Source organism: Papaver somniferum, chromosome 6 (genome assembly GCF_003573695.1).
Source record: "Papaver somniferum cultivar HN1 chromosome 6, ASM357369v1, whole genome shotgun sequence".
Taxonomy (NCBI): Eukaryota; Viridiplantae; Streptophyta; class Magnoliopsida; order Ranunculales; family Papaveraceae; genus Papaver; species Papaver somniferum.
Window position 1 is genome coordinate 180317507 of NC_039363.1, and position 17709 is coordinate 180335215.

General features: G+C 35.7%; 1 protein-coding gene across 1 annotated transcript; it reads right to left on the reverse strand.

Moving 5' to 3' along the window:
• Positions 1 to 6106: 6106 nt before the first annotated feature.
• On the reverse strand, positions 6107 to 9101 carry LOC113290304 (disease resistance protein RPP13-like). The gene has a single exon (XM_026539921.1). The coding sequence runs from the start codon at positions 8949 to 8951 to the stop codon at positions 6261 to 6263; it is 2691 nt and encodes an 896-aa protein (XP_026395706.1). The 5' UTR covers positions 8952 to 9101; the 3' UTR covers positions 6107 to 6260.
• Positions 9102 to 17709: the final 8608 nt, after the last annotated feature.

A 17709-nucleotide genomic window follows, 5' to 3' on the forward strand; every position in this document is an offset into this window, starting at 1 on the left:
GACAATCGGCATATGCAGCTGCTTTGCCTACTCTTGATGATGGACCTGAATATTATAATCCCCAAGAGTACGCAAGTAAGGTTGCATTAGCTTCTGGAAAAATTCTTTCGGATACTGATTCTGATTCTGACGAAGAAGTGTTCCATGTTGATCCAGTTGCTAATAATCTTCTTAAAGAATGTCATCAAAAACTTTCGGAAGCTGAAAGTACAACTTTCAGTGAGAAAGTTAAATATGACAGACTTTGTAGTCGGAATAAAGACTTGCAAGACCAACTTGATTATAGTGGTGCAAGAAATTATCTCAATGAAATATGAAAGATTAAAGAAGAAATTGCCGAAGGTCGAGATCTGGAAATTACTCTTCAAGCAAAGCTAGATAAATTGGAGAACATTGAGATGAACTTGTTATTTGATTCGGAACGAGAAGATCTTAGTGTTAAATATGAATCATCCAAGAATGATCTAGTTATTTCACTCGAAAAGGTCAAAAGGTTTGAAGAAGAAAACTTGAGCTTAAAAGAGAGTTTTTCTAGAAATAACAGCTCAGAAAAATTAACCTCGATATTGGGAGCATGTAGAATTCATCGTGATACACGAGGATTGGGATATGAAGGAATAGATGCTCCTGGTATTTGCAAAGAGGTAAAATTTGTCAAAGCTAAAGATTCTTCTAAACCAAAACCTTCCACGGTTGACAAAAGTAAAGTATCTCTACCAACTGCCGATGACGAAAAGAGGAAATTCTGTCAAGCTCCAAAGCAAGCACATAACATTTAGGTAACTCTAAACATAACTTTTTCCATTCTACTAAACATTGTTTTTATTTTGGAAAGCCAGGTCATTTGCAGAGGAATTGCAGATATCTTAAACGAGATAAAACCAGATTTGATTCTGTTAAGATGACAAGATCTGATGTTCCGAACTGGAGAAAAACTGAGTCTCATAATTTCAATTTTTCTAGTATTCCCTCCAAGAAATTTCATAATTATATTGGGGAGAAAAAGAAACATGTTGCTCCAAAATCTACTCAGAAATGGGTACCAAAGAAGATCGATAAAGCAACGAGTACTATTAAGAAGGATCTCCCAGACAAGAGTTCGACAAGGGATAACATCTTAAAAAGGTATGGAACAGTTATTGAAAGTTTCAAGGAAGTTGTTAAGTTCCTAGAGTCCATGCATGATTTTGTTTTGAATACCTGTGGTGAGCAAGATTTTGTTCACCTCAACACAACCTGATTGTGTTGAAAGTGCATCCTCACTAAGAAGCCTTAGTAAATGCGGTGAGGATTGCAAAAGAATTGGGGAGCACATATTTTGTTGGGTAATTTTTAAGGATGTGGAACAATTTATTGTTTCGAGCTAAGTCTATCTCGCTTGTCTATTTCTCGAAATATGTGTTGGTAATCTTTCGCTTTAGCCAAGTTCATCTTTACCTAGTGACGAAAGTCATGACAAGTTTCAATCACTTTGAAAATTGCTTACTTTGACGAAAGATAGTTTGTGAATAACAACTATAGAATATCAACGTCATCTAAGAATGTTTCAATGATTGAAATGAGAGTTTAGATAATATAACCATTGGAGGATATAAGCATTGTTGTGGAAACACATATATGTATAAGTCCTTATTCCTTGAACCGAAGTTTGCGAACTTTGTTGATCAAGAGAACCAGAATAGTGGCGTGAGCTAAGTCCGCGAACCCAGTCTGCGAACTGGCGGAAGTTCTCGACCCGAGAAAATCTGCTGGAGTTTGTGAACTCCTTCCGGGAAATTAAGTCCGCGAACTAAGTCTGCGAACTTAAGATGGTTATATATAAAGACGATTGTTTGTGAACTTATTTATATTAACTAAGGAATGCTAAATGCAAACCGTGGCTATATAGTTCATGAACCGATTTGAGTGAATCAAATCGTTTTTGCTTCAATTGTGTCTTGTGTAGTTACATAAGATTTCCTTTCAATTGAACAAATCTCTAACTAGTTCATTTGAGTCATTTGAACTAGTTATGGTTAAGATGAATATGGTTAAATACCACGCATATGATTCTTAATTACCAAACTTGATTTGTGATTAAAATTCTTGAGCATAACAGGTTAGAAGCAATAATCAAAACCATTGGATGCTGGTTTTTATTGTCAAAGAATCTTTTTCATACTCTTATGGTAACCATTCTTGGTGTAAACCCTTATGGAAAGGGTTATTCTTCCTTTTAAGCATATCAATTCTTGTTTATACAAGTTTGTATCTTAGAAAAGATGATCACAATACTTGATCTTCATGATTACATATTGTGTATTATTACCATAAGATGGATCTATTTTTTAGTAACACGATCTCATGAGAGACTTTCAATGATTGGTTCTTAGTTCGTATCTCCTTGTGGGGTTTCTAAAATCCAATATATAAATCATTATCTCTGGAGTAAGGTCGCTCTTGTTGTTCTTTCGGGAATGACATCTTATGGGGGAGAGTTCTTAACTGAACTTGTGCTTAATTGCTATATCTTTGAGGGGAGAAGTGGTTGTGGAACATGTAGGGGTTAACTTGTATCTTAATAAACTCCTTGATGAAGTCACTAAGTTTCGACTTTGTGATATCATCTAAAGTAAAGCTGATATGTTTTTATTTTGGTCAAGAATTCCCTCTGTGAAAATTTCATTAGGATCCCACCAGTTTTCGTACCTTTGCCAATTTATATTGACAAAAAGGGGGAGAATTATTTTGTAGTTCACACTACATATACATATGGTTTATGGATCATTATGTAAGGGGGAGTGGTTTTCATTGTGAGATGAAGTATTGACTAAGGGGGGAGTGATACATATCACCGTAGTATTATTGTCAAAGTTGTGATGCAATGAAACTTTGATGATGTGTAATAATAATATGATGGATCTTCAACAAGTACAGGATGAACACACGTAGAGTTGAAGAACCAAGGAAATCAAGCTTGTCGATTTTTTCTTTTAACAAGTACAAGCCATATGTAAAATGGTTTTGTCACTAAAATTGACAAAGGGGGAGATTGTTAGAGCATTGCTCGGTTGAACCCACTAGCGTCGGTATGTCAAGTTAGTTATCAATTTTAGTTTCCAAAATGCATTCTTGATTTAGCATACTAAAGATAGTTTCAGACTAGATTAGGTCTAAAAAGTTGAATCGAAGCTATCCTTAAAGGATGAAGATTGAAGACTATAAGAAGACATAAACAAGTACTTCATCAACAAAGGTATGTGATTTATTTCAGTTGGATTCTTGTTCAACTCTACCTTTCTAATCTATCGAGATAAATGCTCACTCTATGGAACACTATCACGGTAAATGTACATTTATTTATATATACTTGAGGTTATTCATTCATGACCTTGGTTACAATAACCTTTATCCCTAGAAATGTTCTCATGTTATAGTGAATGAGCTTACGAATTCAACGAGCCAAGAATCACTCGATTCTGAGTTATAACGATGAAGTTATGAGTGATTTATTAAAGTAACAATTATAAGTGTTGTTGTAATTGTTACAGTTCGTTAGTAGGAAACAATCCATGGACTGCTTGTAACGGTTCACGGACTTGGGCCCCATTAAAAGGCATTTTTGGTCAGCTATTACTTGACTGCTTATCTAGGCAAGTTAGCTATTACTCAAAACATCTTTGATTACTTTATTAAAGTGTTTGTGATTCCTTCCTAATTTATTTTGTGATTTATTCACATAAATACAATATTTGTCTAATTAATTATTTATTTAATTAGTTTGGCAAGAGTTGTAACTTAATTAGGAGAGTCTTGAAAAGGGAAAATAGTTATGCTTAGCTTTCAAGCTACCTTTCACTATAAATAAAGGGTTCATGAGTGCTACACGTTTTCATCCCTTTTGGAAAATTGGTGTAAGCTCTTCAGGTTGTTTTCCATGTCTTCTGTTCTTCGTGAACAAGAGTGAGATAAAAGTTTTTGTATTGGGGATCACAAAGCCGAGTTGGATTAATCTTCGTGATTGATTATACAACTTGTAATCTAGGTTTTTCACCTCTTGTCTATTCTAATGTTTTCTCTTCTGATATAAAACTATTCAAGAGTTGTTGATCATAAACCCTAGGTTTCGATAGATTTCAGTTTCCGATCGTATACCAACACTTGTTAGTCGAAATCGGAAGCTAGAAAGAAAACTTCGATTAAGGTATCTCGTAAAAATCCTTAAGAAGTTTAAACAAGAAATCTCTAGATTTACTCTAGTAGTTCTTGTTGTAGAATTGTTAGGGTTTTCTTAACTTGGAAATTGATCTTTGGAATCACCCAAGTTTACTTACGAAAATCAGGTTCACGGACTCCTTATGTGTACGTATACTGATTGTAAGTTAAAACCCTATTCTACAAGTTTGTTTAGATTTCACTACTTTTTATTTGGTAGTTGTTCAAAACAAACACAAGATTTCCAAAACCTTGATTCACATCTAAAGGGAAATCAAACCGGTGTTTTATGCAAACAAAATATCGAATCATATCAATCGTGTTATTGTATCTTCTAAAGAGAGCATTTGGTTCTGCTAGAAGATTTACGAGAAGAATTCCTAAAGACAATCGGTGTTGTGCTAGGAGTTTTTGCTGACGCAGGTATTACATCTAGTCCGAATAGGTAGTAGGAAATTGGTGTAACAGCTTATAATCAGTGTGTGTTTATTCTGGACTAGGTCCCGGGGTTTTTCTGCATTTGCGGTTTCCTCGTTAACAAAATTACCGATGTCTGTGTTATTTCCTTTCCGCATTATATTTTTTTATATAATTAAAATATCACATGTTGCACGTAAGTTCAATCAATTGTGAATCCGAACTTTGGGTTGTTGATTAAATTGATTGACACTTGGATATTGGTTTTTGATACCATCCAAGTTATTTCTTATATTCAATCGGGATCGCAAATCCCTATTTGTTTGATTACCGATTGAATTGAGAAATTGAGATATAACTCTTTGATATACTTTTCTTAAGATTGAGTCTGAATGTCTAGTTGATTCTCTTGAAAGTATATTGGAGTTAGTCCATACAGATTGCCAAACGAATTATTGGGTGTGGTTGTTAGACCCCCGTTTTTTCACTTGATAAGGAAAGAATAAAGATACACCTAACAATATCTAGGATAAATACAGAAAGAAATATATATGCAGTTACAACGTATAACAACATAATAAGACCAAGATCATATAATATTTTGACCATATCTTAACACTACTCATATGCTATACAATCTATAAATAATGTTAGATTGAACCGATTGAATCGACAACGAAAGAACCTTAAACATTTATATGTTATAGTAGTACTACAACAAACCTCTCTTTTCGAAAACTTTTGGAGATTCAAAAAAATCTACCACACAAGATTCGTACTCATGATAATAAGAAAAAGAAGAGATAGTTATCGGGTTCAATTACGATTGTGTGATTTTGATTTCGTATCTTCTTTTTGAATGGCTGCTTGAGAAAAAAAAAGGAAAATTTTCCAATATACACCCATTTGAAAACCTGTTTATAAAACTACACCCGTTTTTTTGTAATTTCTAAAATACACCCACCATCCATTGAAACGTTAAGTCCCAGTTTCTTATGATCTAGCCATACATGTGGCAGAACGGACCAACGATGGAGATCCATTTAAACTATAAAATTACAGCTTTACCCTAAGTGAGAATCAAAATGGGACGAGAAAATTAGATCGCATTTTTCATTTTTCGTTTACTCCTCTCTATATTTCTGTTGCTGCTCTCGCCTCGTCTCAAGAGAAAATTAGAGGATTGGGTTTTTGTTTCAAAATCGAAGATTAAGAAAAGCTGATCCGGAGAATAATATAATTTACAATTTAAAATATTTTTTAATAAATAAAATTTATTTTTAATTAAGAAAAGCTGACTAGGATGGTAGACAATATGTGGGAAACTAGACATTCCCCTTGACGTTTTCTACCTAAAGTCATGCATACATTGGTTTATGACATCTAAATTGGAGAATGATTTTAAAGAAAATTGATGTGCATCCTAAGTGGATTTTGACATTTCTCTCCACACACATGCCTTTCGAGAAGCTCTAACGAGGCTATAAATTTGAACTTTTATGGGCGAAAACTCTACTTAGATTACATTATAATGCAATTTATTTATTTTAGAAAAAGAAGTACATGTGAAATAATTTCAAAATCCTAGACATTTATTTGCTGAAAGAAAACCTATCTGGTCTACAATTTGTCTGAAATTTCTTCTTAAACTATGTTCTGATCAGCACTGAGGGTATGTGTTTGATCTGGTCCCAGTTCTCACCCACATTCTCTTTTAATCCGTCGGTTAGTTGACGGTGCATGTTATGTAGTTGTAATTCTTGAAGTCGCATCTGTCCCAGTCTATCAGGAAGTTTCCTCAAGTCACAACTGCGAATTACAAGATGAGTTAAGCTAGTCAATGCTCCTTCCTCCATTATCAACTCACGTAAATTAGGGAGACCTGCAATTTCCAAGGATTGGAGCCTCGGAAACTTTCCTGATGAGAAGGTTATCGTCTTTCCAGTGCATGAGCTAGGAAGAAACGATAGAAATTTCAAGTCTTTAAGGTTACCTAGAGCTGCCATTAGCTCGATATCCGGTCGATTTATGGAGGATAACACTAGCTTGACCAGATTAGGTGGGAACAAAAACACCGGTAGTGGTCCACGGATATGCAACTTGGTGAGATTTGTATGCCGTGCAAACTGAGTTACTAGTGGCAATTCTCCTCCGAATAACAGCTTAAGATTTTGAAGGCTGGTGACTAACGCTATGGAATCAAGAGATTCCTTAGTACATCGAAGATAGCCATAATTAGTTATGGATAACTTTCTGAGCATCTTCAGTTCGTCCCACCTAACATCCTTCATCCAACACCCATATGAAATCGATAACGTATGGAGATTCGTTAGATTATGAATGCCCAGATGATAATTAGATGGAGCTTTGTGATATAATTCCATGAATTGAACTTCTAAACGACGCAACTGGTGCAATCTCCAGATTTGAGGCATGTAGATACACTTGCCCTGAATGATTAGAGTTTGTAGATTGACAAGCTTACCGATGCATTTAAGAATCTTGGTGTTATCATGTGCGCTACAGCTGAAGTACTTGAGATGTCGGAGTTTTCTGATTTCCGCTGGTATTGTAGTGTTATGCGTGATGCTGCTCATATCCAACACCATTAGCAATTTGAAATTTCCGCAAATGTATTTCAAGAACAGTTCATTTCCCATCTTTCGATTTTTGAAACACATCAAAGTACGAGTACGAGAGGAACGAAATTGAGAAAGATATTGTGCCTCGCCATCAATAGAACTGGCTTGCTGGTCATCACCATGGATACTGAGTCGACGTGCATTTGAAAGTTTTTCAGATTTTTCATTGGCAAGATCACGAAGTAGATCATGGATACGACATGCTTTCACTCTTCCATCATACCTCCAGCTTTCAACCTTGATTAGGCTTCTGTGGACCAGCTGTTCCAAGTAATCCTCGGCAGTGTCTTCCAACGTTTTTTCCCCTTCCCTTCGCACAAAATCCTCAGCGATCCATAAATCAAACAACTTTGAAGCGCGTATCTCATGATCTTCAGGAAAAAGGCCGATAGTCATAAAACACGGCTTCAAGTAATAAGGCATATCGTAGTAACTGAAGGCCAAGATTCCAGCGCATAAGTAAGATTGATCACCATGAGTTAGCTCCCAATTAACGCTATCATGCACTTTCGACCATGCAGCAAGTGTCCTGTCTTTGGTTAATAACAGGCCTCCCAGTACCACAATTCCCAATGGTAAACCGCGGCACTTATCCACGATCTTATTCCCGATCTCCACAAATTCAGGAGGGCACTGACCTCCTAATGGGAAGGTTTTCTTCTGAAAGAGGTCCCAACTCTCCCTTTTGTCTAGAAGACGCAATTGGTGGATATTATTGTGCGATGGATCGGCAAGCCTGGCTACTTCTAAATTGCGAGTAGTTAGCAGTATTCTGGAACCATTATTATTTGTATCTGGAAAAGAAGGATCGAGATGCTTCCAAGTATCAGTATGCCATACATCATCCAACACTATAAGGTACCTTTTGTTTTGGCGTTGCTTCAAGTAGTTGTAAAGCTTCATCCTTAACGCTCCCTCCTCCCATTCAACCGTAGAGTCGTTCAAGTTCACCTTTGTAACTTGTCTTATAATGCTAAGCAGGAGGTCTGCCACTTTGGATTCCTGAGAAACATAAACCCAAGCAAAGACATCAAAATACCGTTTAATACAGGTATCCTTATATAATTTTGTAGCAAGAGTAGTTTTGCCTAAACCACCCATTCCGACGATCGAGACAACCGTGCGCCGAGATGTTGTCGTTGCTGATGATGAATTGTTAGGCACAAGTAGAGATGTTACTTGTTCGATACTATTTTCCATGCCCACCACATCCAATTCCTCAACAATAGGAGTTCTCTTTACAGGAAGACTAGTAGAAGCATGTTCACGACCCATGGGATACTTGGCTCTGTAGGTTGATATTTTGTCAGACTTGTTATTGATGGCTTTGATTTTATTTTGAAATTCGTGCAACTCGCGGATCCTGCATATGAACCTTTTAAGGAATTTAATTTTGAAGAATCGTAGAGCACCCAAATCCTTTTTCTGCCTTTGATGCCGTTGTACCTTGAGCGTGAAATCATCGACGATATCCTCAGTCTCGAAGGTTAGATCTATTATTTGGTGTATCTCTGGATCATCAGCATACCGCATAACCTTTGTATCTGCTTCTCGAACGTACTTACGCATCCATGGTAGCTCGTCCATCAGATGCTTTATTTCCTGCTTCACTCGTTCAAATAGTTTTGATTCTTCTTTTATCATGGTTACCAAGCTGTCTAATTTCTTTAGTAGATGTGCAACACCAGCTTCAGCCATTCTCTGGCTCTCACTGTGAATAAGCTCCTCCTTGTTTCGATTTCTGTTCTAATGAGAAAGAAAATGAGTCAAAATGACTAGTATTTTTTTGTTTTTTGTTTCGGTAAAACACATTAGTTAGGAGGATTTATTCGTTAAAGAAAGAGAAACCTGAACAGGAGCGGACATTGACTTGACCCTAAAATGAGAAGGGCAAAAGAGGTTTAGAGAAAGCCGTGTGAAGGCCGTGTGAAGGACAAGGGGTATATGTCATGTCAGGATAAAGCAAAGAGGTTTAGAGAAGCCGTGTGAAGAAAAAAATGTGTATCAAAGTCGAGAAGAAAAATTATGTTGGCAATGGAAAGAAAATGAAAACAGGTAGTAGTCAAGAAAGAGTGATAGCTAACTAGTGGACGGGAGGGAAAGACAAAGAGAGAGAGAGGGAGGTAGTTGCCACTTGCGACTTGCCAGCGTACGTTGTGTCAGTCAATAAGGAAATATTGATATCTCTGTTTCTCTTTTAATGGGAATATAGAAAATTGCAAATGTTATTTGGCTCCCTATAAGACCGGGTCTAGTGGCTCTTCCCGGCCACTTCCCAAACACCTTTACACATCAGCCTGGGAAGGGTCTGGTTCTTACGGTTTTTACGAAAGAAATCCAGGGACGGCTAACCGTTAGCCGTTCTAAGCAAAAAAAAAACGGATAACAATCAACCGTTCTTCAAATAACGGTCATTGATCGCCCGTTTTAGTGGAAACGGTTATCCATTAACCGTTCTCGTTATCTTGACCAGTCAAACCCCGTTGAACCGGCTAACCATTAACTGTTCTATAATTTCACCTAAGTTTACAGAAAACTCGACAGAGTTTTGTTCTTCATCTTTTTCCCCCTACAGTTCTTATTCTTCCCCTCTGTAAAAAATCAAAAACCATCATTTTCTAACTTTTTTTGTCTGGGTTTGTTGAAGAAAGGGTGAATTTGAAGTTGCCTATGATCTGAAGGAGTTTTAACCACTCAATCCCTAAAGGTAAACCATTTTAACCTAAAAACCTAGTTTCCATTTTTGTTTTCAATTAGGATTAATTTGGTAAAATTGATAGGTACACAAATTGAATGCCACAACTATTAGTTACTGCTATGTGTTTGTTTAAAATGAATTTAACATGATAAATTTTTGTTAGTTGTTGATGAATATGATTAATTGGCTAGTTATTGATGAACATGGTTGATTTGTAGTGACATTTGATTTTAAATAATCCTAATGATGTTGCATGTCTTATAATTCATATAATACACAATTGATAGAAACGTTGGAATGGAAAATTGTTAGTTGATTTTCAATTTTTGAGTATATAGTTAAGTTTTTCCTCCAATAGGTTTACATTTTTTAGTTGATTTGTAATAATTGATTTTCATACGTTTCTATTTGTTTGTTTGGTTAATTTAGATAATGATATAGAGTACCTGACGGATCAAAAATTGTCTGTAAAAGGTAGAGATGGCCATATAGTCGGTATAGATGCACCGAAGATGAAAATGATGACTAGTTGGGGAAGGATTAAGGATTATTATGATATCGTTGTATGGAACAATCCCCGCGCACGTCAGGACTAGATAATTGTGGGTTTTCCTCCCTATTTTCGTTTAACTTTAAGAATTCAGATGTGCAACTCACAAATGCTCTAGTAGCTAGATGGTGGCATACAACCAAGACTTTCCATTTTCCGGGCTTTGAAATAGGATTGACACCTTTAGACTTTGTAATGTTAACTGGAATTCCTATAGGTAAAGGTGAGCCTTTAAATTACTCTAAGAGGTTAACCAGAGAATATTATGCAAGTTTAGATGATTTGTACTTTATGGGTATGATCGCCAACCTAAATAAACATTAGAAGCCAAGACTTCTAAAAAAACCCTGGGATAGTAAATCCTCAGTTGTATGTCTCTCTCACCTTTCATCTTATATAAACAGTACGAAACTCATGGACAACACTGAGAACTGGGAGGAATGGACTAGGATTTTTCTTCTTTGGGTTACTGGTCAAGTATTCACCGGTACGAATTCCTCTAATGCTTCAAAAACATGGTTGGTTGTTTTGAGAGATTCAGAAAGCTTACAAAATCTTGGTAGGTGTGATTGGGGTTCATTTATTTATGGTAGATTGTTAAACAACATAGACAAGGTTTCTAGTGGTGTTGATAATAACATGGCAGCAATGTGGATGATATTATAGTATTGGTACCATATTTAATTTTGTAATTGTCAACCATTACTTAAAGGCTTGTTGCATGTGCTAAGTGCAGTCGCGTTGCCTGCGACAGTGAGTTAGGTTTCAGTTTTTGTACTAGGAATTTTTAATAAGTGTACTACATTGTTACGGGAATCAAAAAAAAAAATCATTTATGATGAAGCTTGTTCATGTAGACCCCCTTACCCATCTTGAGTTTTCAAAAGAGGGTGTAGTTGTCAAGTCTTGTCTCAGCTGTCAATGTCTAAACAAGTGTATGGTAATAAATTACCACACGCAAGTGGATGGTTGTACCTCACTTTTATTTGCCTATAAAAACCAAAACTGGTCGACAATGAGATTCACAATTGCTTCAGACAACCAATAGACAAAAAAATTATTTCTTTCCATACATAATAATCATCCACAATGGCTGACGCTGACCCCTGGGAAGGTTTTGATGAAGATGAGCTTGCAGCGGTGTTAGATAGTTACTCGGAAGTCACCCAACAAAGTTCAATGGAGTTATCAACAAACACACCAGTTGTGGCTAACACATCAAATCCATATGATAACCGCAATAAATCGGTTGTCGTTGACCTCACCCCATGTCCAATAGTAAAACAATCAGAGCGTTTAATCCCTAACTCACGTGGTGCCTCTAGTAGCCGAAAAAAATACGGGACCGGTCGGAGAGCTTCAACAGTTACAAGATCTCAGACATAGAAGGATAGTAACGGGAGAGGAAGATGTATCTACACAATACCTCCAGCGATTAGCGAGGGATGAAACTGAAGGTGTTAGCGATCTTCGTTTCCAAAGTAAACCTTGGTTCTTTGCACAATAATATTACGCAGAGGGGAGAACCGCATTGGTATCTATTAAACCGATAAACCAAAGAATCGAAAGGTTGGTTGTACTGGTCGAGGAGAAAAGACAGTATCTTGATGACTATGCTTTGAAAGTGAAGGTGATTTATCCACTTAGTAAATCATTTACATTTCGTGATCAATTATTCAAACCCATTACTCAATGTTAGGTTTTTTATATTATTGCAGGATCCCAGTGGTAAAATCCCAGCAAACGTCCATCGCAGAGTGGTTGAACATCCTGACTATGGAAAGTATATAAGGGTATGAGTGATATTAGTTTTGAAGAAAGTGGTAATATTTTCTCCCAGCAAGAAAATTTTTTACATAAACATAACGCTCCCCAATATCGAAAAGGTTTATTCCAAACATATGAAATGTGATTTCATAAACATTTATGAAATAAAATTATTAACTTCATTTATGTTCTACAGGTGATCCCTTCGGATTCTAGTGTTGTTGTGATGGGTCGTCGACAAGTCTGAGTTAACGTTGTTACAAACCAAATCCGTTTTATTGCCTCACAGTTGTCAAGGACGTTATAATTGTACTACGTTGTTTAAGTATCTGAATAAAATGAACTTATTTAAGCATCATTGTTACTTATTTATACTGCTAATTGATATTAATGGGACCTATCAACTGAAACATACAATCACTCTAAACATTACTTTTTTTGAAATAAAACATACAACCACACTAAACATCATAATAATACTTTAAATCACTCTCAAACCCTGGTAACTTAATTAATACTCTCTGGATCATATTCTGTTTGATACGCCCTAAGAATATGAAAAACGACATCGTGTGTCCATCTTTTTCCGCCGGTTTCTCTGTCTTCGTACTTAAGATGACCTTCGCGGTACTGCAGACAATTTCATAAATAAAGTAAATAAAGTAAAGGAAAAAAAAATTAATCCATAAAATATCACAAATAATTATTATAATAAACTCACAACATCTTCATGGTTCCATCCGGCCGACATGTTTATAAAGTATGGTTTAATGCAGCCAACATATCTCAAAACTTCTTGTTTTAAGTAGGAGATTCTACGTTGTAAAGCCGTAACAAATCTATTAGTCTCCCTCCCCCACCCGATCTGGTTCGGTATTCAGTTTTAACGTGGGACCAGAATTCATTACTGTTATAAATTGTTCCTTTGGGTTCCCTGCTAACTAGAAAGTAAGCACCAATAAGAGTCGCACCCGCTTCATGTGTAAATCTCCCCATTTTTGTAATAGCAGTGTAGCCAAAGAAATGAGAAATTTAGATGAGCAACACAGGAAACTAATACTTAAACTCAAATGGATGTTGTTTTAGTTATGTTGTGTATGCTTTTCGATTTCACAACTTGGATTTATATACATTCTAAAAATCAAACCCATCCACACATTCCAAAGTAGTTCTGATCAAGATAAGAAAAATAATGCTACTGACAAGGCAATGACAAATTTACTTTTTTGGTTGATGTGTGACAAGGCAATGACAAATTTCAAAAAAAAACCTGCAAATTTTTGAAAATAAGATTTCAAATCTGAAAAAATAATAGACGTCCTTACTTTTTTACGAAATTGGTTTCATGTTCACAAACGTCCATACATTTTTACGAAAGCCACTAACTGTTTAAAGAGACACCTACTATTTGTGAAAAGGCGAGGGTACCCAAATATACCTCAAGCTAAAACTTTTCCTTCCTATAAGTCCTTTCTCCGAAAGTGATTGTCTATGGACCTAGTCGAGACAATACAACAAATCGGTTCACACTCCGTGTGATCGTCTATGGATACGAGATCGAGACGATACAACAACGAAGTATGTTTACTTGATACAAAGGTTCAGACTTAACCAAACACAATAGAATTGCTTATCAAGTAAATAGGAATTAACGTTTGTGTAATTTAATTTAATTATAATAAAACAATTATAATGCGGAAATATAAAGTAAATGACACAACAACATTTTGTTAACGAGGAAAACCGCAAATGCAGAAAAACCCCGTGACCTTGTTCAGAATTGAATACTCTCAGGATTAAGTCGCTATACAAAATAAACCAAATTCGTATAGTTGAGACCAAGCAACTAAACCTATATATAGTTCACCTAGTTCCGTTTGTATTCCCACGCCTCCGACCTGTAAACAAGTCACGTACTTGGACCATTCCTTTAGTTCGTATTCCATATAGTAAAGGAACAACAAATCTGTGTGGTATCAACCCTCTTCAACCAAGTGATATGAGTTGGACAAAGGCTCTTCTTTTTATCTTAACATAAACTCCTTTTCCAGGTTCCAAGATCTATCTTATGTTCAATCACCAAAAGGTAATCGTTAAGATTTTGCAATCAATACTTTTAATCCCAAGGAAACGTATTGATGCCGATCTACACAACTATTTTATTAAAATACCACAAGGATAAATTGATTATATTTGGATCCTCTTTTACTGAAACAAGTATTGTGCACACCAAATATTTATATAACCAAGTCAGAAATCTTTTATCTCTTCTTTGTCTTCAAATCTTCTTAGATCTTCAATAAACACCTGCACACAACTAGTTAAATCTCTTGTGATCAATCACACACAGAACGGAGTATGTTAACAACGGATTATCACAAGATCGTATTTAGCACTAACAACAGTCTAAAGACCCCTGTCCAAACCTTGAACTAGTTTGAGTGAATCTTATATCAGAAGAGAAGATTCTCAAGCATAAACAAACTAGGTGCAATCAAAGTTCAACCACCGTTAGTCAATCAAATCAATATGAAAACAAAAGATAAACCGCAATTATCTAGTTTCCCACCAACGGTACGCGCTAGAGCTTCTCAATCCCAAAGAAGACTTTAAACTGAGCGGTCGTAAGAGATTTCGCCTAATTAGGTTACTCTCCTCTCCGAATAGGCGGCTTCACCAGTAACAGTATAACAGAGGAAGTTTACTGTCACGAAGGATTAGTTTGCTAGTAAGTCAAACTTCAAGTATTTATAGACAAGGAAGTTTGGACACCAAGGAATTTCCAAAACCGAAAATATTCTCAAGATATTCTATAATAATTTCCATATTCGGTTTTCATAATTCCTGAGAATGCTCTGTCCAAAATAGTGATCGAAAATCTCCTTGGAAAATATTTAAGTAGTAAATGCACATTACTAATTCATAAAATGAAAAACCTTAACTAAAAGATTTTTAACTTATTTAATTTCGATCCTGGGATTTACTTCCTTCTTAGCCGTTAAGGAATATCTTTGAACAATAAAAAATATACGCATTATTGCATGTGTTCAAAGTGTGTCGACATCCTTTATTTGTAAGTCCTCTTTCATACTTACTCACTTGAAACCAATTTACCACACTTCCAAACAAGTTTAGAATTGGTTCATCTGACTTTCAAGAGCTATGCGATTGATCAAGAACTTCTCAATCACAAATCATAGGTTTAACGGTTCTAGCAAAACAAATTTTGGTTCTACCTCCATGTGAGTACTGTGCATAGTTACACTAGCTTCCCAAATTCGGTTGACTAGGTACTAGGATCGGTTCCCCACATATATATGGTATCTAACTCATATTGTTGCATATGTCCATAGGATCGGTTCCCCTTTGCCTAAAAACGTGTTGCACATGTCCACAGGATCGGTTCCCCTTTCTGCTATAAACCTTGTTTCACCCCATAAAAGGATCGATTCCCTTTTGTGATGTGTTGCACCTCTTACTAGGATCAGTTCCCCTTTACCCAGTGTCAGGCCTTACAAACTACACAAACTCGATCATACCAACAGGTAATTACTTAAGATCGGTTTCACTAATAAAAGTCATACTAATACAAAAGTCAGGCCTCATGTGAATAGTTTTACCAAGAACACAAACAAATATGAGCGGTTATACTAATCACACATATTGGTCGTTCATAAGATATGCAATGAAGAACAACCCCAATAACGCCTGGTGATTTCCTTTTCGGTTCACAAACAAAGTTCATGAACTTACTTCCTTAAAACACATGTAACAACATTGTTTCCTAGGATGAAATCCTCACCTCATACCCATACATAATCACAATAGCATTCATACGATTATGTTGATGTCTTATCTACAAAGTTTAATGGTTAAGCAATAAACCTCGTATTGAATTCCTGAACATAATTGTCTATCTAGAGTGTTCATGCTTCGCAGTTTTGTTTTCAATATACACGACTTGAAAGATACGTTAGGGAATGAAACAGTTCAAGTCAAATATCACTAACCTCAAGTGGAAGGATGATGCTGTATTTGTAGCTCCATACTTCTTCACTTCTTCAAGTCTTCGCAATACTTGTAATGTCTCAAATCCTAATACTTTCAAGCTAACCTATACGAAGTTGACTCTAGTACATTTAATAAAGCGACTCTTAAATGAGTTTTGGTTCACTAAAATATGACAAACAAACTTGACATACCAACGCTTGGTGGGTTCAACCGAGCTATGCTCTAACAATATCCCCTTTTGTCAATTTTAGTGACAAAACTCTTACAATCACATGGATAAACAAATTACAAGAATTCATTACACATACGCTTGATTCCTGAATTCAACAGCACATAACCTGCATACATTCAATCCTTAAAAATGCAACAACTGTTGACATTATAATAACAAAGCTCATACTCCCCCTAAAGGTGAGATAGGTAGATTTGCAATCCTCACGCCTTTGTTATACCAAATCATATGATTTGTTACTCCCCCTTAGTCTGTGCTTTTCCTCATTCGTTAGATAAACGTTCAAGCACCATTGTCCTCTTCCCTAGTGACACCAATCAATAAAAATTGACACCGACATCACTTGTTTACTCCATATATTTATCCCCCTTTTTGTCACAAAATGGCAAAGAAACGAAAAAATAATGGACAACACGAAAAGGATCTTACAAATCTCAAAATAGACTTGCAACCTGTTGAGTCAAGCACGAGGGTTCCACACACCATTTTTGATAACCAATATCAAAACCGAAACTACAAAGTAATTACGTTTTGATATGTTATCATGGAAACAATTACCCGAAGCAATTTTCCCAACTAGTTTAGCAAACCAAAAATCAACTAATCACATTAGTTCCTTTGCTAAACAGATTGTATAAATACAACCGCTTCATTCGATAAGACCAAAACAAAGATAAAATCTATTTTTCTCATCAGGTTCTAATTATCCATATAACTTAGACATTTAAATTTTAAACAAGCCAAATACTAGGTTAGTTAACTAGCATTTCCTTGTTTAGGCATTCAATTATACTTGAATAACCGAAACCTCCACATTGATAAGTCTAACTAAGATCAGAATTAACTTAGTTTATCTTATCCGGAATCGAATTGGACTAAACAACTCATCCCGTCAACATATTCTTTTGTCAAGCCATAAATAATTCATACAAACGAAAACAAATCAACTTGCATAATTATTCACCTTAACCGGAAGTAATTGAAACAACATAAACATTAAAGCGCTGCAATTGCACCGTAAAATTTTGTAAGCCTAAACGATTGATACCACGCAAAAGTAAGATAACAATAGTTTTTCTTAACCAGAACCAATTGAATCACACACACATCTATACACACATAATGGAATAAAAGCATCAATTGTACCGAAATTTTTTTAAGCAAAAGCAAAAAGATATAAGCAATAACATTAGGCTTT